This window comes from Apiospora hydei (assembly GCF_038363865.1).
Source record: "Apiospora hydei strain CBS 114990 chromosome Unknown utg000002l_segment0_segment0, whole genome shotgun sequence".
In the NCBI taxonomy this organism is placed as follows: Eukaryota; Fungi; Ascomycota; class Sordariomycetes; order Amphisphaeriales; family Apiosporaceae; genus Apiospora; species Apiospora hydei.
The window spans coordinates 410,205-434,839 of record NW_027117361.1 but is presented as its reverse complement, the minus strand read 5'-3'; the positions used below and the strand labels follow the sequence as shown (position 1 = coordinate 434,839).

At 56.5% G+C, this 24,635-nt stretch overlaps 10 protein-coding genes across 10 annotated transcripts; 3 read left to right on the top strand and 7 right to left on the bottom strand.

Annotated features, from left to right (window-relative positions):
- Positions 1–41: 41 nt before the first annotated feature.
- PG997_000129 (uncharacterized protein) lies at positions 42–2,424 on the top strand (the record flags this gene model as incomplete). Its single annotated transcript, XM_066804444.1, has 5 exons — positions 42–114; positions 174–223; positions 269–656; positions 896–910; positions 1,220–2,424. The coding sequence occupies 5 exons, from the start codon at positions 42–44 to the stop codon at positions 2,422–2,424; spliced, it is 1,731 nt and encodes a 576-aa protein (XP_066674217.1).
- A 797-nt stretch (positions 2,425–3,221) lies between these two features.
- Positions 3,222–4,788, top strand: PG997_000128 (aspartate aminotransferase; the record flags this gene model as incomplete). Its single annotated transcript, XM_066804443.1, has 5 exons — positions 3,222–3,341; positions 3,520–3,610; positions 3,689–3,831; positions 3,887–4,429; positions 4,483–4,788. The coding sequence occupies 5 exons, from the start codon at positions 3,222–3,224 to the stop codon at positions 4,786–4,788; spliced, it is 1,203 nt and encodes a 400-aa protein (XP_066674216.1).
- A 599-nt stretch (positions 4,789–5,387) lies between these two features.
- Positions 5,388–6,611, bottom strand: PG997_000127 (uncharacterized protein; the record flags this gene model as incomplete). The annotated part of the gene is made up of 3 exons (XM_066804442.1): positions 5,388–6,071; positions 6,158–6,382; positions 6,486–6,611. 3 exons carry the CDS (start codon positions 6,609–6,611, stop codon positions 5,388–5,390), a joined length of 1,035 nt encoding a protein of 344 aa, XP_066674215.1.
- Positions 6,612–7,054: 443 nt separating this feature from the next.
- PG997_000126 (mitochondrial 54S ribosomal protein bL28m) lies at positions 7,055–7,789 on the top strand (the record flags this gene model as incomplete). The annotated part of the gene is made up of 3 exons (XM_066804441.1): positions 7,055–7,138; positions 7,213–7,530; positions 7,556–7,789. The coding sequence occupies 3 exons, from the start codon at positions 7,055–7,057 to the stop codon at positions 7,787–7,789; spliced, it is 636 nt and encodes a 211-aa protein (XP_066674214.1).
- A 369-nt stretch (positions 7,790–8,158) lies between these two features.
- PG997_000125 (Tryptophan synthase) lies at positions 8,159–10,567 on the bottom strand (the record flags this gene model as incomplete). Its single annotated transcript, XM_066804440.1, has 5 exons — positions 8,159–8,755; positions 8,838–8,960; positions 9,037–10,250; positions 10,327–10,414; positions 10,517–10,567. 5 exons carry the CDS (start codon positions 10,565–10,567, stop codon positions 8,159–8,161), a joined length of 2,073 nt encoding a protein of 690 aa, XP_066674213.1.
- Positions 10,568–11,593: 1,026 nt separating this feature from the next.
- Positions 11,594–13,847, bottom strand: PG997_000124 (lysosomal protective protein precursor; the record flags this gene model as incomplete). Its single annotated transcript, XM_066804439.1, has 6 exons — positions 11,594–12,634; positions 12,701–12,848; positions 12,908–13,316; positions 13,383–13,486; positions 13,548–13,660; positions 13,719–13,847. 6 exons carry the CDS (start codon positions 13,845–13,847, stop codon positions 11,594–11,596), a joined length of 1,944 nt encoding a protein of 647 aa, XP_066674212.1.
- A 982-nt stretch (positions 13,848–14,829) lies between these two features.
- Positions 14,830–15,963, bottom strand: PG997_000123 (uncharacterized protein; the record flags this gene model as incomplete). The annotated part of the gene is made up of 2 exons (XM_066804438.1): positions 14,830–15,165; positions 15,256–15,963. 2 exons carry the CDS (start codon positions 15,961–15,963, stop codon positions 14,830–14,832), a joined length of 1,044 nt encoding a protein of 347 aa, XP_066674211.1.
- A 319-nt stretch (positions 15,964–16,282) lies between these two features.
- PG997_000122 (uncharacterized protein) lies at positions 16,283–18,047 on the bottom strand (the record flags this gene model as incomplete). Its single annotated transcript, XM_066804437.1, has 5 exons — positions 16,283–16,634; positions 16,707–16,911; positions 16,987–17,524; positions 17,623–17,815; positions 17,857–18,047. The coding sequence occupies 5 exons, from the start codon at positions 18,045–18,047 to the stop codon at positions 16,283–16,285; spliced, it is 1,479 nt and encodes a 492-aa protein (XP_066674210.1).
- A 700-nt stretch (positions 18,048–18,747) lies between these two features.
- On the bottom strand, positions 18,748–20,863 carry PG997_000121 (uncharacterized protein; the record flags this gene model as incomplete). The annotated part of the gene is made up of 5 exons (XM_066804436.1): positions 18,748–19,212; positions 19,309–19,533; positions 19,606–20,046; positions 20,105–20,192; positions 20,274–20,863. The coding sequence occupies 5 exons, from the start codon at positions 20,861–20,863 to the stop codon at positions 18,748–18,750; spliced, it is 1,809 nt and encodes a 602-aa protein (XP_066674209.1).
- A 784-nt stretch (positions 20,864–21,647) lies between these two features.
- On the bottom strand, positions 21,648–24,143 carry PG997_000120 (uncharacterized protein; the record flags this gene model as incomplete). Its single annotated transcript, XM_066804435.1, has 4 exons — positions 21,648–21,881; positions 21,916–22,734; positions 23,203–23,644; positions 23,701–24,143. The coding sequence occupies 4 exons, from the start codon at positions 24,141–24,143 to the stop codon at positions 21,648–21,650; spliced, it is 1,938 nt and encodes a 645-aa protein (XP_066674208.1).
- Positions 24,144–24,635: the final 492 nt, after the last annotated feature.

Below are 24,635 nucleotides of genomic sequence, written 5' to 3'. Positions count from 1 at the left end.
ACCTCCTCCTTCCCGGCCCCCCTGGGACTACACTCGGAACAATGGAGAAATCCGCACCTGCAATCCCGTTTGCCCTCAATTGGGGCATTATGGCCACGGGGCATATCGCGAAGCGTAATATATCATCCGAAATTTGAACAACGAGGCAAAAGGGACTGATGAACCGTCCGCAGGATTTGCCAGGGACCTCCTTACGGATCCACTCGTCCGCAGCACCGACGATGTGCGCCATCACATCGTTGCAGTCGCCTCGTCCACCTCCAAGTAGAAGGCGCAGGGCTTCTGCGTCGAAGTGGGCGCGCCCTTCGGCGAGGTTGCTGTTTACTCCTCGTACCAGGAGCTGGTCGCGGACTCCGCTGTTGATATCGTTTACATCGCTACTCCTGTTAGCCACCACTTCCGGAACGCCATGCTGGCTCTCGAGGCCAGCAAGCATGTACTCTGCGAGAAGACGCTTACGGCGGACGGAGGAGTACGTCGTCCGCTGCGTCGAGAACGGGGCGTGTCGCTACGGGAGCGGGAACTACACGTGCCCGGAGAGCTTGCTGTACTTTGCCGCGCGGCTGCTGCGGGAGATGCGGGAACGCGTAGGCATGCGGGTCAACCCCCTGACGCTCGCGCTACGCATCGCGGCGTATCAGGCCGTGGGGCTGGAGGTGAGTCCGTACCGAAAGGATCTGGGCGAGTTCAGGGCGCTGCAGGGGGTGGCTGGGGGTCACTTTTGCTGGTACGGGCCGCCGGGACGGGCGCGGGTCGGGAATCGGGGGTGACTACGGCGCTGGGGATGGGGATTTTGCAGCATGAGAGACGTCGTGTTTGAGGCGGCTTTGGCCTGTCAGTTGTGGTGAATCAAACCCCTGATCTACTTAAGATACGATACTCTATTTTCTGAAAGAGGTCAGCGTACCAGGTAAGATTATTGCAATTAATCACAATGCAATGTCTGAAGAGGCCCCCTTTTGGGAAATCAAGTGTCAGAAATAAAACGGCCCCTTTTGTCGGTTAGTCAACCTGATTCATAGGTGTGAACAAATGATGGAGTTCCACAAAGAATTGTGTTTCAGGAAGACACAAATTAGTGAACAAGAATGAAGATAGAGCTGGCCGTAAAAGTACATAAATAAGAGACTAATTCCGGCATCAAGCTGTCTTTTCCATCAAGTTAAGTCATACTTCTATCTGGATTCGCACTTTGCGTACACAGTACAATACTCCGCAGCTTTTTTGCGACACGCTCTCCGTCGCTATATCCGACCTCTTACCCGATCAGATCAGACCATGGACAACCATCAAGACAGGGGTGCCGCTTCGGGCCAGGCCGGACACACGGAGCCACCGCCCCCTCACAGTACCCGGAAGGAAACATACATGACATTCGTTTGTTCCCACTGTGGAAAGCGCGAGGCGTCCAGTAAGCCTCGCCAGTTATGGAAGTTGATGCAGGAGCAACTCACTATATGCCCGGGCACGGTCATTGGAATCACACTGCGATGTTTACGTTGCACCTATCCCGAATTCATCAAAACGTGGGTCGAGAACCTAAAGCCCCACGGATATGATCTCGGCGACAACAAAAGGGCCCCGGCAGTAGAGATGGCATGGGTTGTGGCGTACGTGGAACACCGCCCCGAGCTACCAGAGGTCGACGGCATTCTCAGAGGCCTGAGCGACGAAGTCTACCTCTTAGATACGATGGGGGCGCACTTGATAGCGGCAGTTAGAGCCGTCTACGGGGTCACGTCGCCGTCACACGTAGCGCTGCTCCAGGGGTCACGATACTGGAGCCTGCGCACCACCCATATATCCGCGCGAGAAGAATACCTCGGGCTGCTTGATTCGGAGCTGGGCAACCTTAACCGGGTCCAGGCCGAGCTCGAGCGGCTTCTGAAAAGGGGCGAAGAAGATGACTCATTCCGCATTTCCCTGCGTGAGCTGAACCGCCTCTACTCCGCTTTGGCCGACTTGTACGAGGCCGTTGTCAACATTGCGACCATGGTGATTCACACGCATGCGGATCTCTGGCCGTATCAGCAGCTCTACTTGACGACCAAGGAATTCTCGCGCGTGCAGCAATATATACGTGACGAGCATAGTTTCTGCTGGGGCAAGGTCCGGAGGTTGCAGCCTAAAGTGAGAACATTTAAGGGCAGTCTCCCGGTCCGCGAGCTGGTGGATCTCGTCGCTATGCCCGGTCGTGACGACTCGAGAATTGCGTTTATCAAGGATATTAAAGAGGGTATCATGTCGATTCTATTTGAGTTTAGTGATCTCCAAGGTAGTATCGAGGAGACTGAGGAGTCCCCTTACCCCACGACCCGAAAGAGGTACAACTTCTTACCCGTCGAATTCGATATTGAGTCGGACAGCTACAGGCATTGTGGCGAACGACAGTATAGAAGTATTGCGGAATCCCGCTTCGGTTAGGTAGGGAGTACTAGGATTAAATTCAAGAATAGGCATGCTTTGACCATTGACTCAATGAAATTGCGGGATGTGCCTTTTCCCTTTTCCAGTCCCCAAAGGACTAGTGATGGCTACATATTATAAAACCAAGCTCACGGAGCAAAACATCATGGGTACAAAAATAAAGGGAAAATGTTTGGCCAGACGAGAACAAGACTCATGGGGGTCTCACCTCTTCCAATATTCAGTTTCGTGGAGGAGGCGGCGACATCGAGGTAGCATGCTCTCCTGAACTCCGGCCGTTAGTGCATTCCAGTGTAAGCGAAGACGTGCAGGACTTAAGGGACTGGAGATAAGGGGTGCATGGCGGATATGTACGCGATAAGCAGCCATTGACCAGTTACCGCGGGGTACTACTTACGGGTACAAAGCCTCTTTTTCTTGGGAGCAGATCGGTTAAGATGTGGGCCCGAAAACACCCGCGCCAATAGAAGCATGTGAACGAGTCTGGAGGCGGCGCTCATCAACATTCTTCCGGCCGGACCACAGGAAGCTGTCGCCTCTGCAGGGCTGATCCCGGCAGCGAATTTGTGCTGTCATCGTTCGATGGGCGTTGCCAGTGAGGAATTAATTATTCTGGAGCTTCCGATCTGGCCCATTGCTCCAGCCCGCTTTCACCCCGTTCGTCGGCCAAGTCATACGATTCCTCGGTGAATATAAAAAATACACCTGCATTTCCCTCCTCTGCATCCTTCAATCATTCCATACCGACATTGAGATACTGCAGCCAGCCCATTGTGATTTTCCCCTTCATCACGATGCTCTCCACTCTGCGTGTCGCCACCCGCGGTGCAGCCGTTGCCCGCCGGGCCTCTGCCTTCCGCTTCCAAGCCGTCCGCGCTGGCTCGACCTGGGCCAACGTGCCCCAGGGTCCTCCCGTGAGTTGCCATTCGCCGGACTTGTTGATATTCCTATACTAGATGCGCTGACTGACATGTTTCCAGGATGTAAGCTTAACTCAATTGAACCTGTCACTTTCCGACGTCAATGGCTAACCTGAACTTTCCTGCGCCCGAAAGGCCATTCTGGGTAAGTCGATAAACCTGCTCAGACAAGCTCGCCTCCACCAGACACAAGCTAACAGCTGCTGCTATAGGTATCACCGAGGCTTTCAAGGCCGACTCCTTCGACAAGAAGATCAACCTGGGTAAGAAGACAGGCCACGCCCATTCCAATTCCTGTAGCTTGCCCCGGAGTTGTGACTGACATTGGCTCGTTTCCCCAGGTGTCGGTGCTTACCGCGATGACAAGGGCAAGCCCTATGTCCTCCCCTCCGTCCGCGCTGCCGAGCAGAAGGTCGTCTCCAACAACCTGAACAAGGAGTACGCCGGCATCACCGGTGTCCCCGAGTTCACCAAGTCCGCCGCCGTCCTGGCCTACGGCAAGGGACTCCTCCGCCCTCGACCGCCTTGTTATCACCCAGTCCATCTCCGGCACCGGCGCCCTGCGCATCGGCGCCGCCTTCCTCGAGCGCTTCTACCCCGGCGCCAAGAAGATCTACATCCCCAACCCCTCGTGGGCCAACCACGGCGCCGTCTTCAAGGACGCCGGCCTCGAGGTCGAGAAGTACCGCTACTACAACAAGGACACCATCGGCCTCGACTTCGAGGGCATGGTCGCCGACCTCAAGGCCGCCCCCAAGGGCAGCATCTTCCTCTTCCACGCCTGCGCCCACAACCCCACCGGCGTCGACCCCACCCCCGAGCAGTGGAAGGAGATCAGCTCCGTCGTCAAGTCCGCCGGCCACTACGCCTTCTTCGACATGGCCTACCAGGGCTTCGCCTCGGGCGACACCAACAAGGACGCCTTCGCCGTCCGCCACTTCGTCGCCGAGGGCCACAACATCTGCCTGGCTCAGTCCTTCGCCAAGAACATGGGTCTCTACGGCGAGCGCGTCGGCGCCTTCTCCATCGTGGCCGAGAATGCCGAGGAGAAGAAGCGCATCGACTCGCAGGTCAAGATTTTGGTTCGCCCCTGTACTCGAACCCGCCCATCCACGGCGCCCGCATCGCCGCCGAGATCCTCAACGACCCCGCCCTCTACAAGCAGTGGCTCGCCGAGGTCAAGGAGATGGCCGACCGCATCATCACCATGCGCGCCCTCCTCAAGGACAACCTCGAGAAGCTCGGCAGCAAGCACGACTGGAGTCACATCACCAGCCAGATCGGCATGTTCGCCTACACCGGCCTCACCCCCGCCCAGATGGACTCCCTCGCCAAGGAGCACAGCGTCTACGCCACCAAGGACGGCAGAATCAGCGTCGCCGGCATCACCAGCGAGAACGTCGGCCGCCTGGCCGAGGCCATCTACAAGGTCAAGGGTTAAGCTGCGATAAATACCTACAAATCAGATATGCGGCTATTTTGACCAATGAGAGATGTGTTATATGAGAAGTCACTTTTTATCAAAAAAAGGGCGGCGTTTTCTTTTTCGATCGACCGATGAAAAGTGTGACGATACCCCCGACACAAACAGAACGGCGATCCTGTACCTGTATACTCGGTCTCGGGTTTGGGAAGAGACAGGAAAATGAGATGAGACAGGAACTAGATTGGGATCTGGTTAAAACTTGCCGGTGCATTGGATCAGGCCCCGATCATCATCATCATGCTAGACGGTTAGATAGAAATCGGTCTCCTTGCGAAACGTCTTCGATGTACCAACAATCAAGATCTCTTTCCCACGAAATACCTCTTTCTGGCATTGGACTTGTGACTTATTGGTGTATGCTACAGTTGTGCTTGTTTATGACTACGTGATGATAGTTCGTATCAAAAGCGGCCCATTGCTGAAAGGAAAGAGATACCGATAGCAACTTATTAAACATGAGTTGTCAAAACTTACTCCCCGCGCGCAAACGACATGAAACTCCTCGCTAGCAAATGCCCATGCTCAACAAGTACTTGGATGATACGGAAATATCCTCAGCTCTTGCCTAACCGATCCAGATCCGCCTGGATCTCCACGAGCCTCCCCTCCATCTCGCGCCAAATCCTCGCCATCTCCCGCATCCTCCGCTCCTTGGTCGACATTCCGCCCTCATCGTCACTACCATCCTCGTCCTCATTGCCGGGCCGGACGATAACGCCATAGTCCTCCAACTCTCGCTCCCGCACCCGCGACGCGTCCTCGAGCCGCATCTGCGCGTCCCGCAGGTGGCGGCGATAGTTCCGGGGCGCCCCGCCGGCGCCCTTGGGGTAGACCCGTCCTTTGGTCTCGAGCAGCAAAAGCCGTAACGAGGCGGCCCAGAGCGCGGCCTCGAGGTGGGAGCGCTGGGAGCGGAGGGCGGTGCTGTGGGCGGCGGGGCCGTGCTTGGATTCGAGGGCGCGGATGAGGATGGCCAAAGCACGGGAGTGTTGGTCCAGGTGGGACAGGAGGGTGGTGGTGGTGCGGAGGCGGGCGTCTGTCAACTCGCGGCGCGTGGCGGTGAGTTTGAGGACGAGGTCCGAGGTGGTTACGGGGAGGTTCACGGTGTGGCGGTGGAGGAAGGAGGCGTTGGTGGTGGGGTGGAGGACGCGGGTTAGGGAGGCGGATTGGGTGGTTAGGTGGGTTGAGAGGAGGGCTGTTAGGCTGGACAGGTGCGACGGGAAGTTGGAGAAGGGGGTGTGCTCAGGAGAAGACGCAGCATATCTTGTGGTAAGAGTTGCCGAGGGGCTTTCTCGAGGAAGTCGGGGAGGAGCAGCAGCAGATCAACGAGCTCGGGCGGGAGCTGCTGTTGCTGAGATGATGCGCCTCCTTCTCCTCCGTCCGCTGTGATGGGGTTTGAGGAGGCACGGGTCAGGTGCGACCTCGTCCGCCCGTGCTGCGGGATCTGCTTTGATGCCGTCGGCTGCGAAGAGGCGGACTGGGGAGTCGCGGTGGCGATGGCCTGCTTGAGCAGATGCTGCCGCGTCGCTCTCAGGCGGTACTCCTTTAGTTCCTGTAATGTCTGTTAGTTTATTTGTACACCATGAAAAGCAAATAAAAGAGAGGCTTATATGATGTATCATCGGTTTTTGTACTCACCTGTCGAACGGCATCACGCTGCTCGGCGGCGGGATCCTTCTTGGTGGAGCCGTCGGGGTTGAGGATGTCGGTAGAGAGGACTTGTACAGCTTCTCAAAGTCCGGGTTGTCAGTCAGGACCGACTCGTCTACCGGTGGTAGCATTTTGGGAGGTACTGCTTGCAATCTGCAAGTGCTCCAGCTCAATCAATTCGACGTGAATCGCAATTCGTCTTTCGCAATTTTCTCTTGTATTTTTGTCGGTCAACACGTCAATCAATGTTGTCGCTCCCCCTAAACAGTGCAGTTGTCAGGCACGAAGAGAGTCGCCAAGTCAGGTGATTCGTGATTGGCCCAGCGATCGACCTTTTAGCGGGGTGGCTGCTCTTGCCTGCCTTTTGCTGCTGCTGTAGCTGACTGACCTGAAGGCTGGACCCGCCTAAACTGACGGGCCGTCCATCGCTCCAATCCAATTGATCTCCCAAAATCTTCAGCAGCGAGCTTCAATTCCAAGTCGCCGATTGTGTGTCGCCGCCTTGCCTCGCCAGTTCCCCCGACCACGACAGCGAACTGTGTCAATTGGCACGACTACGCAAACCACCGGCACCATGGCTTCCCTACGCCCCATAACCTCGCGCTGCCTCTTCGCAGCATCCTCACCAGCGACCACCTCCACCATAACCGCCGCCGCCGTATCCTCCCGCCGCACCTTCACGACGACGACCCCCTCCAGCGCCAAACCCCCACCCACCTAACCGTCCCCAAGCAGCAAATCCCCGACTACCCCTACGGCCCCTTCCGCACCTACAAGCAGCGCAACGCCGGCCTGTACGGCACCAGCAAGATCCGCTTCGGCAACACCGTCAGCGCCAAATGGCACATCAAGGCCGCCACGCACTGGAAGCCCAACCGGCACACCAAGCGCCTCTGGTCGCCCTCCCTGGGGATGTTCATCCGCACGCGCCTCACCACCGGCGTTCTCAGGACCATCGACAAGCTCGGCGGCATCGACAACTACTTGTTGGGCGCGAAATCCCGCCGACTTAAAGAATTGGGGCCCGCGGGCTGGCGGCTGAGGTGGAAGGTCATGCAGTCCGCCCCCCGTGCAGGAGCGCTGGGCGCGCGAGCGCGAGGCCATGGGGCTGCCGCCCAAGGCGCACCAGTTGTTGGTCGCGGAGCAGGCGGGCGGCGCGGCGCCGAGTGAGGAGCTCTTGGGCGAGATGGACCGTATGCTGGCGCACGAGGAGGAATTCGTCTTGGGCGAGGAGACCGATGGCGGACAGGTCATGATCGAGCTGAAGCAGCCGGCTCAGGAGACCTCCGAACCGACCAAGACGGCATAGGCATAATCTGGTCAACTCTACGGGCATCACGAATACGTTTCCTCCAGATGCTTGCTACACAGCAGCAGGAGCATGTATAAAGTCCACAATCTAGACAAAGACAAAAAAGAACGGACGGGATGTCAAGATAAAGGCAACATTGTACTACTATATTTTTACTCTCTTGTACAAATCGGCATCTGATATGATGCCTCCTGAGAATCGTGGAAGAAACCTGACAACTCCAAGATGCTATTCAAATATGTGTGAAAACAATGCTCTCATCTACGCTTCTTCTATGTTTTCTTTTCTCTATTCGCCTTTTGACCCCGGTATTTTTAACTTGACCCACCCATCAAGTGCCCTACTAGAGATACGCAGGAGGGACATCTAGAAACGCAGGTCCCAGCCAATCTTAGGTCCAATAGTAGGCAACTCATCCGCCACACTCTGCACATCCTTGTCGCCACGACCGCTCAGGCAAATAACGACATCCGAGTCCTTGGGCATGGTCTTGGCCAGCTCCAGCGCGCCCCAGACGCCGTGCGCGCTCTCGAGGGCCGGGATAATACCCTCGAGCTGGCTGATGATCCGGAACGCCTCGAACGCCTGCGAGTCCGTCGCCACGACGAACGACGCCCGGTCCGAGTCCTTCCAGTGCGACAGCTCCGGGCCCACGCCCGGGTAGTCCAGACCCGCCGAGACCGAGTGCGTATCCTGGATCTGGCCGTCCTTGTTCTGCAGCACGTACGTGCGCACGCCGTGCAGCACGCCCTTGGAGCCGCCCGAGAGCGTGGCCGAGTGGCGGGGCGTGTCGATGCCATCACCGCCGGCCTCCACACCCAACAACTTGACGCTCGGGTCCTTGCTGAAGGGGTAGAACATACCGGCCGCATTGGAGCCACCACCAACGCAGGCTACGACGGCGTCCGGCAGCTTGCCGCGCTTCTCCTGCATCTGCTTCTTGGTCTCGTCACCGATGACGGACTGGAAGGTGCGCACAATGGTGGGGAACGGGTGAGGACCAATGGCGGATCCGATAATGTAATGTGTCGTCCAGGTTTGTGACCCAGGAGCGCATGGCCTCGTTGACGGCGTCGCGAAGCGTCTTGCAACCGGCCTCGACGGCAATAACCTTGGCGCCCAGGAGACGCATGCGGAATACGTTCAGGGCTTGGCGGCGAACATCCTCCTGCATAATAGTCAGTATACGTACAAATGTAGAGTTTAGGGATAATAAGAAGAGGCAAATGTAAGATATCACTTACAGCACCCATGTAGACGGTACACTCCATACCGAACTTGGCGCACACCGTGGCAGTAGCGACACCGTGTTGTCCAGCACCCGTCTCGGCAATGATTTTGGTCTTGCCTAACCGCCTCGCCAGCAGAATCTGACCGAGCGCGTTGTTGATCTTGTGGGAACCGGTGTGGTTCAGATCCTCACGCTTCAACCAGATGTTGGCACCGCCCGCATGCTCCGTCAGCCGCTCCGCGAGTTGCAGGTGGCCGGGCCGGCCTATCCAGGGGTAGTATGACCGGAACTCCTCCCAGAACTCAGGGTTGTCCTTGATCTGGTTGAAGCCCTCCTCGAGCTCGGCCAGGCAGGTCATCAGGGACTCGGGCACGAACTGGCCACCGAACTCGCCGAAGCGGTCGGGGATCTTGCCGTGCATCGCCGCCAGCTCCGCCATCAAATCCGTGTTGTCGGTGTCGTGGTCGGTAATGACGCCGCTAACCGTCACGTTCTCGCCGCTGGGCTCCTTGGCACCGGACATGGCCTCGACCATGCCGACCTCGCGGGTCAGCTCGGTCTGGGGGTCGCCGGTGCGGCCGCTCACGTAGGAGCAGTACTCCTCGACGGCCTTGGGGCCCTGGCCCTCCTCGGCCTTCATCAGGGTGGTGACGATCTGGGAGCCGATGACGACGCCGTCGGCGATGGCGGCGACGCTCTGGAAGTGCTCGCGCGTGGAGACGCCGAAGCCGACGGCGGCGGGCTTGTTGCCGCTGTACTTCTTGACGCGCTCCAGCAGGTTGGGCAGGCCGGCGTTGAGGGTGCCGAGGGCGCCCGTGACGCCCATGCGCGAGACGACGTAGATGAAGCTGTCGGCGAGGGAGCAGAGGATGCGCATGCGGGTCTCGGTGGTGGAGGGGGCGATGAGGGGCACGTAGGACAGACCGCCGCTGCTGCAGAACTTGCGGAAGGAGACGGCCTCCTCGGGGGGCAGATCGCAGATGATGAAGCCGTTGACGCCGGCCGACTTGCAGTCGCGCAGCAGGGCCTCCTCGCCGTAGGCCAGCAGGGGGTTGTAGTAGCCCATCAGCAGGACGGGCGTAGTCAGGCCTCGTTTCCTGGCATCGCGGACCATCTGGAGGGTAGTGCCGATGGTGACACCGTGCTTGAGGGCGACTGTGTTGGAGGTCTGGATGGTGGGGCCGTCGGCGATGGGGTCTGTGAAGGGAATACCGAGTTCGATGACATCTGGGGACGAGCGGGCGTGTCAGTACGAGATGAGGAAGAGCATACAGGAGGAATATCTGAATAAGAGGAGTCATACCAGCACCACCCTTTTGCATGCCCAGCATGACGTCGGGCATGACCTCGGGTGTGGGATATCCTGCGGTGACATAGGTCACGAGGGCGGCCTATCACGCAAACAGTCAGCTGTGTGTCTCCTGGCAATTGGAGTCGTCGAGATCCGAGCCATTGGCGTTGATAATGGCGGATAGAAGAAGGGCAAAACATACCCGGTTCTGGGCCTTGCAGCGCTCGAACGTCTGCTTGAGGTGATCGGCCATGATTGTCGGTGGTGATTCTTCTGGAACTGCCCCGCGATGGCTGTTGTTGAAAGTGGGAGGACGGCTTGCTTGGTATAGTAGTGATTGTTGTTGATCAAGAGGCTCGGTGCTCCTCTTATAGACTGTAGAGGTTTCGAATTGGAACTGAGTCACTTTACCCTGCCCTTCGGAAATGAATGTACAAATGATGTTGAGTCACGAGCGATGTTGGCCAGGCGAGATGTCGCTTGTCTTTCTTTATGGTGGGATGCGAAAGTAGCAAGCGGGGCCTGGCGGCGACAATTAAAGTGGGATGGCCGATTAATTTTTGAAATGGTCGACGTAGTCATACTGCCCCGCGATTCGGAACGAGGCGATCAGCAACCATCAGCGCCATCTGTAGCATCGGTTATCCCTGGCAGCTTTAGCCTCCCCCTAGAAAAACAGCGGCTACACATTCCCAAGTGGTCAATTGAGTTCAATGCCGTTGGACAGACCGTTAGGTGGCTGGATGCAGGGCAGACTCTGTGAGCCAATGCTGTGCGCATCTGATGACTCGGCAGGCCATCTTCCAGTCCTGATGCGGTTGGGAGTTGGCGGCGATGTCGGTGGATGTTTGTGCTAGGTACTGCATCTGCTTACCAACACAACACACCCCTGGGCTGAGCTGGAAGGTAGGGGTAGCTGCAGCTGCAGGCAAGGGGCCCTTTATCCCTCGGAATTAAAGTTCCCTTGGCTGCTTGACCCTGGACATCTGCGGTGAAGTCAGCTCTTGCCTCACTTCGATCCGATGGTGTACTGCAATCTCAGAACTACAAGTTTATTATTTTGCTCATCAATTTACAGCTTCTATATATTCTCCGATCCCAATATATTCAACCCCCAAGAACGCCATCAACCAAAGAAAGTGACAATACCTGTAGCTCAAGTACCTAGAGTACCCGAGCAGGGAGCCAAAGCGGTTGACTCGAGCCTCGTATCAGATATCATAGCCCTTCGGCTGTCGCGACAATAAATTGTCTCATCCCCCAACCATCAAGGAAGCAGTTACTCGTCCCCTTCCTCCACCATTAGACCTTTTGGCCCACCCACCTGTCTTTTCCCGTGACTGCCATCCTCCTCCAGAACCTCGACCACGAAGTAGTCCTCCACCACCACAAGCCCCTTCTTCACCTTCTCCCACACCTCGGTCGTGCACGACGCCGGCTTTAGCACGTAGCACTTCGGCTCCGGGTACGGCGGCGGCACGTTCTTGACGTGCCACGTGTCCGTCGGCCCCGCGGTGACCAAGTCCTCCGAGACCGGGCGCTTGCCCGTCGGCACGTCGCGCCCGAACATGGCCCGCATGAAGACGGCGTACGCGCCCGCCGGCTGGTACGCCGGCACCTCGTGCCCCGCCTGGAACACGCGCGTGAAGCTGAAGTTGCCGACCTGGCGCGTCATGCCCGCGGCGACCAGCTCTTGGGAGTTACCGGTGTCCTTCCCGTCCAGCAGCTCCAGGTGCGAAGCCGGGACGTAGTCGGAGGACGCGGCCATCATCTGCTCGTACCCCGCGGCCTTGAACTCGTCCGCGCGCGAGAATGGCACCGCGAGACTCGCCTTCTCCCCGCCCATCCAGTTGCACGCGAAGTCGCGGTCCCCATACACCATGTGCACCTTCACGCCGTTGTCGATCAGCGACGCCGCCGCCTCGAGGAAGCCGCCGCGCAGCATGTCGTACGACTTGACAAAGGCCTTGGCCACCGCGGCCGAGGTCTCGGTGTAGTTGACGGGCACGCCGAGCGCGGCCAGCACGGGCGCGTGCGAGAGGTAGCCGTACATGTAGGGCGTCGGGAAGGGGTCCTTGGCCGGGTGCGCGATGTCGTAGACGGCGCGGCCCTGGCGGCTGTAGAGGCGCAGCAGGTCGGTCCAGCACTCGTCCTCGACGTTCTCGCAGACGGCGGCCAGGTTGTCCACCTTCTTTCCGGCGTCGTAGAGCTTCAGCGCGGCTTGGCACTCGGTCATGCGCTGGCGGCAGCCGTCGGGCTTGGTCCAGTTGTGCAGGAGCTCGTCGTGGATCTCCTGGGTGAAGGTCTGGATGCCGTATGTCTAGAAAAGGAACGCGGTCAGTGAACTGTGGTCCGGAAGTCAGAAGCCTGGCGTTAGGCCACTTACGTTATTGTAGGGGAACTGAATGTATGTGTCGCCTTGCGTAGGCACGTCCAACACCCCGTTGATGATTCCCAGCGTGTCCAAGTGGAGATACTTAGCCCCCTTTTCTGCACTTCCCTTGGTAATCTTCTCATTCTGCTGTTGGAAGAAACTAGTGGTAGTGAACTGTCAGCGTTGCAGTGGTAGTCTTCGATGTGCAATCTCGCTCACTTCATGAAACCAGGCCCGTAGTGTCCGCCATAGCTCTCCGTCCACAGACTGATGCGGTCATTGATAGGCTTGTAGTGCGGGAACTCGGAAACCCAGGTCTGGACAAAGTACCACAGCGCATGCGCGGCTTGGGCCGTGGTGTTAGCCGTCTGGGATTGGCTCTGGCTGCCAAAGGTGCCGTAGTGGCTGGTCAGATTCGTCTCTGGCAGATTGTCGTCTGTGAAGTTGGTCGGCACGACGGTAAAGCCCCCGTCTGCGCCCACCTTCCAGGTGGCATTGGTCAGGACGTCGTATGAGAAGCCCACCTGGGCCGGCTGGTCCAGGTAGAGCATGTTGACTTCATTGTTCCAGCTCCAGGGGTTCAGGTACGTCGTCTTGGAGTCGTTGTGCACATAGCAAGGTCCGTTCTCTGCATTCAAGTGGGGGAGTTAGTCAGGGCCCGCGGTCTCGTTGTCGGTTCATTGGCGTCACTTGCCTTCGAGAACACCCATCATGGACGAGGCTCCTGGACCACCGTTTAACCAAATGGCCAACGGCGCATTGGCAGGATCTTTGCGAGCCTCAAAGAACCAGAAGAAACTACATTTGCTTGAAGTCAGCGCATGATCTGAAGTGGTGGCGGGTTCAAAGGTCAACTTACGTGTTGATGGGGTAGTTCTGGGCCACGTCGCTTCCAGCGTCAATCAGGCCAGGAGGTAGGTGAACGTAGCCGGAGTACGACTTGACACCAGGCGTAGTCTCGCATATTCCAGGCTTCGGGGAGTGTCAGCGAATGTGGCAGACTTCAACAGACGTGGAGCCTGGCGTGTACCTCTTTGTACGAGATCGACACGTTCTCGTGAAGTTTGGAGTTTATCCACGTTATGCCCTCCCGCTTGGGCGGGAACTGAGCGCAGGCCAGCCCAAAAAGGCCGCCGAGAACGAGTTGTTGTAACCTCATGGTATTTGTGTGTGCGCTAGATGGATGTATCGATTGTGATCCGGCTCCATCAGGGAGGTTGTCGCTCGACTTTATACCAATACCATGCACAATGCCAATTATATTTAATTATACGTATCATGATCACATGTGTCGTTGAGGCTGGCCAAGCACGTGGCGTATCAGCCCTCGCATTCTGACCTTATCGATCTCGGACGCAACCTGCCCCTTGCGGCGTAGCGTGGGGTCTCGGCGACGCCCGCAGCATAAGCGGAGAGAATGCGATGCGCAGGCGATGCAACGTTCTTTAAGGAAGACTGGGGTCTAGAACTCACGCAGGTACCGTGATTGGGGCCGAGAAAATGCGGCCGAGGGATTGCGGCATCGGTGATGGATATCCTGGGTTGGTAATAGGAGCGCGTGGGCGATTGCACCGAAGATGTCGGACATTGGCGAACATTGGCGGCGGTGCCGTAAGCTGAGTCTCACAGCTTGGCCACAACCCCTTATCAAACGGGGGCTCAGCTTGTCAGCTTAGATTATGATATTATTGCATCTTAAGGTTGCCCTGATCCATGCTAATAATAGCAAAGTAGGGGTAATACAATGTTCGTTTTTGAATATATATAGATCTTACCACACACACTATTCTAATGTCGGACTTTCCACAAGACAGTGAGTAATTATATTGGCAAGGCAACTTCAGACTTCAATCCACACCAACAAATGTATGCTGCTATACGAGATAATGTTTTTATGGCACACTACAGCTCTTGATTACTTCCAATATGTAAAGCTGTTTTCAATAATCAACCCGGAAAGAAGCCCTTGAATGACAGAATAACCGCAATGGGCGAAACCACAAGTAACATGGAGTCGGAAGACCAGAGACCCCGAGGCCCCGTACTGGGAAGCGGCCAGGAAGTCATTCCGTACGTTTGTCCCCGATTCGGCTCTCCCCGGGACACATAGGGGCGCAGATAAATCTCCAATACACCACCTCTTAATTCTCAGAAGCAGCTTGATCATCCTTGCTGCTCTTCTCCGCAACCAGCTCCTCGATCCTATCCATCAACTTCTCCGGCAGCCCCCTCCGTCCATTCTCCCCGACATCCCTCTCCGCATCGTACGCCAGAATCCTCTCGCTCGCCTCCAAGAACGTCCACCGGAAGTGCCGCCACAGTTCCTGCTCCTCCGCATCCTCCCGCCCGGGCCGCGGGTAAAACGGATCGTTCCGCAGAAACGCGCGCGCCGCCTGCTCCACGCCCTTCGCGTCCCACTGCATCCAGCGGCAGCAGTCGAAGTCCAGGATCCAGAGGCAGTGGTCGCCAAAAACGTCCTACGAGAAGGTAAAGGCCGGGTCGGGGGGACAGTCCAAGCGGCTCCACCGGTCCGTCTTCAAGGGCGTCAGTGGCGGCGGCGCCAGGACGAACTCAATATCGTTGCCATCGATACGGGCCTCCAAGTGTAGGACCGCGAGCGTCTTGGCCACGGCCGCGGCGTAGTCCCTTGCGGCAGTAGATGGTAGGCCCAACTCTGAGAATTGGTCGAGGTGGGGCGGAAAGTTGCGCAAGCTAAAGAACGCCTTCCTGGACCGTCCGCGGCCGTGCTTGGTACGTCCCAGGTACGGCCGGACGAGGCAGTCGCGGTTCTGCGCGTCGGCACGGATCTTCGCGGGTAACGCTGCGTCGGGCGTCGTGGGGCAGAACTTGTCGATCAGCAGGTTTCTCACTCGTTCCGGCATGGGCGGGATGCGCTCCGTGAAGAGGGCGTCGCAGGGCGTGTAGCCCGCGGGGAACCGGCGCAGCAGGCGCTGGTCCGTCGCCCTCGTGTTCCAAGCGAGCTTCTCGAGCCAGGCGAGGAAGCGGGGGACGGTGAACACGCGCAGGTCTTTGGGACACTTGTGGACGGCGTCTAGGATGTCGGTGTGCCTACTATAGTCGTTGACGAGGGAACGTCCGGGACCGCCGTCTTCGCGCTTGATCGCGACCGCGCGGGCTGGGTCGGTGGACGTGGATGGATCTTCTGGGGCGCTCCAGACGCTGCCGCAGAAGCCCTGGCCGATGCGGCGATACGTGGGCAGGTTTTCAACAGGTTTTGGCTTCTCGGGCCATTGGGGGTTGTATGGGAAGTCCATGATTGTTGTTTATCCAGGGGATATGTTGATTTTGTTGTTGCTGTTTGAAATTGATATATGACAAGTCATGAGAGGCAGAATAATCGACGCTCGTTTTAAGTAATTACGCCAGTGGATGAATCTTTTTGGGCATCGGAGAAAGAGTCATACATTTACGTTTTGTCAAACCATGGTGGCTGTCATGATCAAAGTTACCTGGTCAACCAGTATATCAGAGTTCACTGTACCTGTGGCGTGTCATAACCTTATATTATACTATTGCTACGTATAGATACATCCTTTTGCTCCTGTAGCGTCGTCATTATCCGTGAAAACCCTACTAAATATTCTTCGCCCCCGTCACGGCGCCCCAGATGTACGCCGCCCACCCTCCCAACAGCAGACATATCAGCACGCCAAAGCAAGTCCGGGAAATGAAGCGGTTCCGCGCGCCCTTAGCCTCGTAAAACGCGCGCTTCATCTCAAGCAGCCGCTCGGTCCGGGCGCGGCGCTGCTTCCGGTTCCACTGCAGCGCGCCCAGGTCGACGGAGAAGTAGGCGAGACCCGCGAGCACGAGGGAGACGAACAGCGAGCCGCCGGCGAGGACGAGGTAGAGGATGACGACGTGGTTGTAGGAGTTGTGATCCCGGTCCTGGATGACACCGGCGAGGATGCGGACGATGATGTTGATCCTGGGAGACGACAGCAAGGTTAACCGGTCGGCTCTTAGGAAGAGAGTGATGACGGCAAGGGAGACTACTCACGAGTTGTTCATCATGATTTTCAAGGAGTATGCACTCCCGAAGTCGGTCTGGTGGAAGAGCGAGGTCCGCATGCTGTCGATGATCACCGTGGGGCTGTAAGAGGAAACGATGGCGTAGATACCGAAGCCGGCCGCCGTTCCTTGGACGGCGCCGGCCCACTGGACAAGGGCCATGGTGATAAACGAGCCCAAACCGCCAATAACCACTATACACCGAGTTAGTAAGCGTCCCACTTACTGCGTCATAAAACCGGAGGATGGTGTTGTGGGAGTGAACTTACTCAGGGTCACGCGCTGCCCGAACAGGTCGATCAAGATGGCGACGACGGGCACGATGAAGAACCCGGCGTACTGCAGCAAAGCCGAGTACCACCCCGCCGTGACGGCGCTGACCTTGAACCGCTGCTCGGCCATCTCGGTCGCGTTCTGCTTGAACACGACCGCAGTGCTCGTAGTAAAAAGCGAGTACGCCATGATGGACCAGAAAGACCAGGGCAGCCGAAAGATCTTGCCGACCTCGAGCTTCTTGGCCTTTTGCTTCAGTCGTTCGCCCGTGGCCGGGTCGACGACGTTGCCGAACTTGCCCGCCGACCGCCGCACGAACCAGAGGTAGGCGGCGCAGACGACGTTGGTGAAGAGGTTGATGAAGACGGCGATCCAGAAGACCCAGGCGAAGTTGCCGGTGCGCACGGCGATGATGTTGGCCGACCCCGTGCCGGCCAGCGCGCCCAGCTTCTGGATCATCAGCTCCAGCCCCAGCGTCGACGCGAACCCGCCGCTGGGCGCGAACCACGACGAAAAGACTTGGTACTGCGCAATCTGCGTCGAGATGTCGCCGAGGGCCAGCACGATCCGCCCCCGATCATGAACCGGAACGAGCGGGCCTGGGCCGCGCCCGCGACGAGGATCGAGCCGACCGAGTAGACCAGGTTGCCCCAGAACAGCGCGCCGGCGCCGCCCGCGCGGTCGGTCAGCAGGCCCGTCGCGAGGATGAGGAGGGTGGTCATGAAGTCCTCGCTCGCCTCGAGCAGGGCGTAGCGCTGGTTGTTGATGCGCAGCTCGCGCTTCAGGGTCGACTTCATGGCGCCCGTGATGCCGTTGCTCCAGGAGCTGCCGAAGCGGATCAGGCTCACCAGCACGATGGCCGTGACCTTCCAGCTCCAGGGGGTGGGGGTTTTGTGTCGGCCGCGGCGGCGGTGGCGTCCCTAGGGGAGGAAGCGGCTGCTGCATCGTTTCCGCTAGAGAGGTCGTCCCGACTGGCTTCGGAGCCCGTGTCTATCGCGACGGAGACATCTTCGGTTTTGCCATTCTTCTCCGCGTCAGCAGCACTGGGGCCAAACATGATGGTGTTGGGGGACGAATGATGTGGCTCGGGCAGGTTACCGAGGGGGCCCTGTCAGGAGTGGGATGCAACCTTGGATATATAGCCAGTTCGGGAGACCGCGGAACCTCAAAGGGGCACTCGGGCCATTAGCGTCGAAGTTTTTTGATCTGATAAGATTGAAAACAACTGACGATTGATTAGATACCGTGTCCATTACTCCACCCTGGGCGATGTCAAAACCTGAATGAAGCCTAGGGCTCTCCACTTGAGGCGGTCTTCACGATGATTTCATTGTGGACTTTTCCTGCTCCATGCTCTTGGCTGCTTGGCATTCGAGTCGAGCTGAAAAATAACCGGACCACCACGAGGCCCGGAATGCATGGGTCCCCTGGGAGGTCCTCCGCTTCTCGGGTATCTGTCCTCATAAATGCCTCTTGCTCTTCACGGAATCGGCCGATTAACACGTTTGCGTATTGGGTTCTGATCGAACCACCAATAGGCTAACGATGTTTCCGGGGCTTGGCATGTATCTACGATGTGGATGTCTTGATGGACTGGATTGATTGCTGGAGAGTATGAAATCCGGTCGGAACTCAGTTATGTGATTTTCACCCACTCGTAATTGACACCACGGCCAGTTCCGGTCGCGGGCTCTTGCTGCCCGGGAATGTGCCCATCAATGTAGCATGCCCCCAATAGTTTCACCAAGCGACCAGGCTCAAGCACACAACGCCTTGAGGTTGAGAGTAACAAAGCCTTGAGTCTGATTATTGATCAAACAAACCCGCGGATCCGAACCAGGCCTATACGCATTCGTCCCCAAGCTCTTATTCTCATTGCCGCAGACCAGCTGGCCCCCGACTATCTCACACGTGACGTATTGCCACCCCTTATTGACGATATCGGCCTCGGTGTTGAAGTCGTACGGGCTGTAGTCCCCCGCAGCATCGGCGTCCGGGTCGACGTTGGCGTAGAGGGCGTTCGGCCCGCCCGTGTTGCTGTTGCGCAGCATCGCGAGGTGGCCCGAGCTGCGGTCGAGCTGGAACTGGGCTACTTGCCCCATCGGTCTCGCGTTGGACTGGAAGAAGGCCATGCCGGACGCTTTGCCGCGCGGGTTGATGTCGTAGGCGAGGCGCTGGTCGTAGTCGCCGCCTTGGGACTGGAGGGTGAACATGGCGACGGGCTGTAGGGGGAGGTTGTCATGTTAGCAGTTGGAGAAAACGGGGCGATTGGTCATGGGGCGATAAGGGAGTTTCGGGAGGAGAGACAGAGACCATACCTTTTGACACAAGTCAATCGCCCGGCAGGATCCCGAGACGCAATGCGTATTGGAGCCGCAAACGTTGCCGCAGGAACCGCAATTCTTCGAGTCCGTATCCAAACCTGCCGGTCGGCCCGGGTCTGTCGTGTTGGAGTATTCCAAGCTCCAAGCGAACGTGTATTCCTCACTCCCCCGCCATTCGCCGCGGTTGGTCATGTGCGAATGGTCCCAGTATTGCGTGTACTACGCCCACGAAGAACACCAGATGTCAAGCCGGGGTTTACCATGCGAGAAGCGAGAAGTGGGTAGACTTACCATGGCGCAGTACTGTCCCACCGCCATCCCGTCCCGCATCAGCATATACGTATTAAACAGCTGACAAGTCAGCGGCGCCCCGGACGCGGGCGGGTACTGCAGATTGTACGCCGTCTGCGCCTCGCACGCCGCAGCACACAGCCCGACATCGAACGGCCCGCTCGTGAACACCTTGGCGCCCATGAAGGTGTTGGCGCCCGTGCAGTCGGGCGGCGCGTTGATGGCCGCGTCGACGGCGGTCCCGTTCAGCGGGTCGGTGTACCCGGGGACGGCGCCGAACTTCTTCTTGACGTAGCCGTTCGACCCGGCCATGACGACGTGGAACTGGGCGATCCAGCCGCCCAGGTGCTTGTCGCTGCCCTCGTCGACCGGGCCGCCCCAGAAGACGCACTTGATGACGGTAGTACTACGCGGGTTGCGGCAGAGGTTGTCGTCGGGGTTCTAGCCAGTTTGTGTTAGTCCAAAATGCCCAAAGGAGCGCGGACCTCGTTATACGTACTCGGATGGGATCTCGTTCGAAGTAGATGTTAATGGCGGAGCAGCCGTTGATGGTATCGCATTGGGAGGCACATGCCTCAGGATCATACCTGCGCACCCATAAGTTGTGAGCAAGTCAGACTGACTGGTGGTGGAAACTCGACCGAACCTGCCACGAGGGTACTACTTACGATTTCAAGACGGTGAAGCCCAAGTATCCGTACGAGCTGCTGGAACTCTGCGTATTGATAAAGGTCTTGGCGTAGTTGCTGGGAACCGGGGCATTGCTGGCAGCAGCCGAGAACGCTGGGTACGCGAGGAAGCTGTCGGCCGTGTCCGGGCTCGGCACCGGCCCGTATCCGGTGGGCTGGGGAGCACAGGGGGCGTCTCGACGGGGGAGTTTCAGGGTAGGTGCAGCACCCAGTATGGAACTAGGAGCCGAGATGGAGGCGGTCGGGATAGTAGCGTCTGTATCAGGAGGCGCAGTTTCGGTAGGGACGGGTGGGAGGATATCGTCTATCACTGTAGCCACTAGGTCAGTCGGGACAGGTACGCTCAAAGCCGGTCTACTTCGAGTGGCGGTGGCAGGAAGCCTCGGGGGGTTGATGATGGATCGAATGATGTCTGCGGCTGCATCGGCATCGTAGGAAATAATGTCTGGCACCGCTCCATATGGGACAATGACTACTGGGGCCGGCGGTGCATCATCCACAGCATCCCAGTCAATTGCTTGAGCTCGGGCGAGAGCTGCGCAGCTTAGGACGATGGGTGGGACCTTCATGACTGGGGATTGTAAGACGGACGTGACTTCATGTCAGACGAACAGAAAACATCTGATCCAGGGGGTTGATTAAGAGGTCCGTTGCAGCAAGGACCCGGAGAGACCAGGTACAACAAGGTACTCATCAGAATTGATTCCGGGCTTGGCAAGCGGCCCTTAACCGCGGTAATGAACACCCCCTCTGTTTACCTGCACGTGGTAGCTACGCAGGTAGCCTATCAACACATTGAGAAGCGGAACTAACTAGGGGTCATTGACTTTGGTTGAGTAAAAGATCGTGAGCCTCCGGCCGCGTACTCCACCCCACCCCGCTCATCCCGTGGCCGCCAAATAGCACAAATGGGACTCGGACTCGGACTCGGAGGCCTGTTGATCCAAACGCTGCCAAATTTTCGTCTATATGTAACAATCCGCCATCCTCAAGATGGTTGAGGGTATCGTTGATTCAGTCCCTATGGCCGAAAAGGAAAGTGACAAAAAGTCTAAAAAGAAAGGATTGATGAGAGTGGGATTCGAACCCACGCGGATTGCTCCACCAGGATGAAGATATTAAGGTGACCTTAACCTGACGCCATAACCAACTCGGCCATCTCACCCTTGGTACTGTTGAGGTCTTTCGGGATGACAACATGGTCGGTTACGAGACGCTATAAGCCGGCGGCCGAGGGTGAAGGTGAAGCAAGAGATCACGCGGGGGGCGACGACAGCAACCTTATATTCAATAGCGAGAGCATATTACGGGGTACCATGATACAGAACCATCCTCACAATGTTTCCACCACCATCAAGTGTCAAGCCCCAAATGAGAGTGAGTCCCATATCCAGAAACGATCGGTCTACTCGACCCAAGCCCCCGGAATATCCAAAGGCCAATCTTCGACAAGAGCCCAAAAGTCCCCGAGAAAGTCATCCGTTGGCTCATTCCATAAGATTTCCCACTGAAATGAATGGTGTCAGCCAAATATCTGTATCTGAAGAGGAGACGAGGAGATCCGAGGGATCTTCCCATGCTCGCCTCCTGGGTAAGGGGAGAAGACCGAACCCATACTTACGTCTTCCGGCTCTGGCCCAGTTCTAAAGCCGTAGAGATACCATGTCAGTTGGTAGTGTACCGTTGCCCAACCCGGATAATAGGTTCGAGAATCCCACTGTGTGGATTCAGAGGTATGCCAACGGCATATACTCCTCGCCATCCAATCATTCAGCATCATTTCGTTCTCTTCTCTCCCGTAGGTACTGAGATCAACTCCTGCGTCTTTGACGATCCGTAGCCACTGCAACAAACCCGATCGGGTGAGACGTTCTACTCTTGTCCTTCGAATCGGCCCTCCCCATACGAGCAACTGAAGAACAAGTCTGACTAGTGGCGAGCACCAGCCACTTGGGACGTAGTTGCTTGGAGTGGCGTTCCCCCTGATGTCTATGACCAGCCGGACGTGAATATTTCTGGTGTTTCGAATAACTTCGGTTGCGAATTCTGAACAGCTGCCAAGCCCCGAGGGCATTGCCGTATCCTGTAGTTTCCAATCCCAGACATTATCGGCTATAAGTTTTGCCATTATATGGATCAACGAGGTATAAGAATATATAGATTCAGCGAAAATGTTGCAAAGCAAGTGTGCTTCGTCACCCCAGCTGGGGCCAATAATGCTTTTGATGACGCGCACGTCCGGGGAATGGAGGTTCCATAATCTCTTAAACTTTGACTTTGTTGACGTTCGCAGGTGATTTGGGCAGCAAAGGGGCTGCAGTCTCTGGAAAAAGCCCCAGTTTCCTGTCAGAGGACAGTTGCAGCCGTCACTTGAGTGGGTTAGGGCGGTTTCTTGAAGATACCCACCACGATCAAGTATGCTCATGAACTGGGGGTACTTCTCGAAATCTGATGTTATAGCTGAAGAATAATCGGCTAGACAGTCTAGTACGGATTTAGGACCAGCTGATTAATAATACTCATCTGGGGTTTTAGAGTGTGTATTCCCTTGAGCGCCAAAAACAACTCAAATAGTGGAGAAAACTCTTTTTATAGTATATGGTCGACGAAGGGTGCATCCAATCAATTCTGATTTATTCACCTCCAACTTTGGCTGCACGTATTGCAAAGTGCTCAGTGCCTCCAATCAGATATCATAAAATCTGGTTCCACTCTTTGAGTTGTTTTTGGCGCTCAAGGGGATAATGTGATACTTACATTCCGGTGTCACTGGTTTCGGTTAAGGAAATTCCCATATCGGCCAGCAACTGAAAGGTATCCATGGCAGCAAAAAAAGCGCTAGCCTGTCGTGAAAGAGGTTCAGATCAGAAATTACCAGCCGAAAGGTGGTCTGAATAAGAATACTTACATGTGCTAGGGTGTACCCGCCTTCATCTCTATCGAATGGTGAGGCTTCGCCCGTACCGAACAGCCTCTGAAGGGTTCCTATATCTCCAACTCTGGCAGCGTTAAACACAGGCGAGAGAAAGGGTCTCACCGTGTATACACGCAAATTGATCTTCCAGCCACCGTATGACCTTTGAGCACAAAGCTCCCACGTTTTTCTTACACCAAGTAACCAAGCCGGGGCTTGAAAACGTACAACCCGTCTCTTTGAAGTGCTGTATCTGTTTCTGAACATCGCGTTTCTTCGTTCTGTGCTGAAATTGCTAATGGTGTTATCCTCATGGATGGCCACTTCCGGAGCATCGCTTTCTGGCAAGAGTGTGGCGGATAGCGGCTGCTGAGAAGGCGTAAGTTGTGCCACAGTCTTTGTGACTATTATGTCTGGTTGCAGTTTCAATAGCGTACTTGATATTCGTTAGCTGATACAACCAAAACAAAACTAACTGTTACTTACACTTACATCATGTAGCCGTTTTGAGCTGACTGAAGCATTCTCACAGCGGTTTCCAAACGTTTCTCCAACGTGCGAAGTTCGTCCTTCTTCAACACAACTTTTAGACAGGAGAATTTCCTCTTCAAGCCCCTGGCCGAGTCTATGTGCATAGACAGATCGCCGACGAGGTCAGCCAGCTTCTGGAGGGCAATGCGACAGCATTGCGCGCTCTTCTGCGCCGCCGTATGGTCCCATAGGAGTGGAGATAAATCATTATCGGCGAAGTGAGTTTCGGCCTCCCAGATCGCAGGGTCTAGGCACTCGATCTGCATCATCAGGTCGGCAATGGTTTGGGGGACATTCCTGACCTCGTCCCGGAGCTTCTTGAGCTTGAGGACGGAAAGCCCGGCTTTTCCCGCCACCTCCGCGAGTGCGACGCCACTCGCAACAGCCCCTAGAGTCTCGGCCATTTGCTCGTGTAAAATTGGTAATGACTAAGAAATTTCTGTAACAGGCTTTCTAAAGAGAAGCCTTGAAACTGACTTGGGTATTGAAGAGTGGTTGTGATTAGAGCAAGACGAGAGAGGTCAGTTCTTGTGTGGAGGCGGGGTTGAAAAGATATTGCTTGCAGAAACCATCTTCAAAAGTTGGAGAAATTTCCATGCCCTGCCTCCTTTGTACTACCACACACTCCTGCTTGGTCTCCGTGATGCACCCCAAGCCTCCAATCAAATCCCGCCAAGTCACTCCACCCAGCAGGCTTCCCATCAGGCTCTCCCGCCAGGCTTTCCCGTCAAGTTTTCCTGCACAGGCTTTCTGATCAGATTTTCTCACCAAGCTATCTGAACATGCAGGTCAAAAGTAGCATCCAATAAAGGTAACGGCAGAATCGGCAAGAGTGCATGGTTGGCCATATGATACTTTCGATTGGTAGCTATTAGTCTATAACCCCAAGGTTTGAC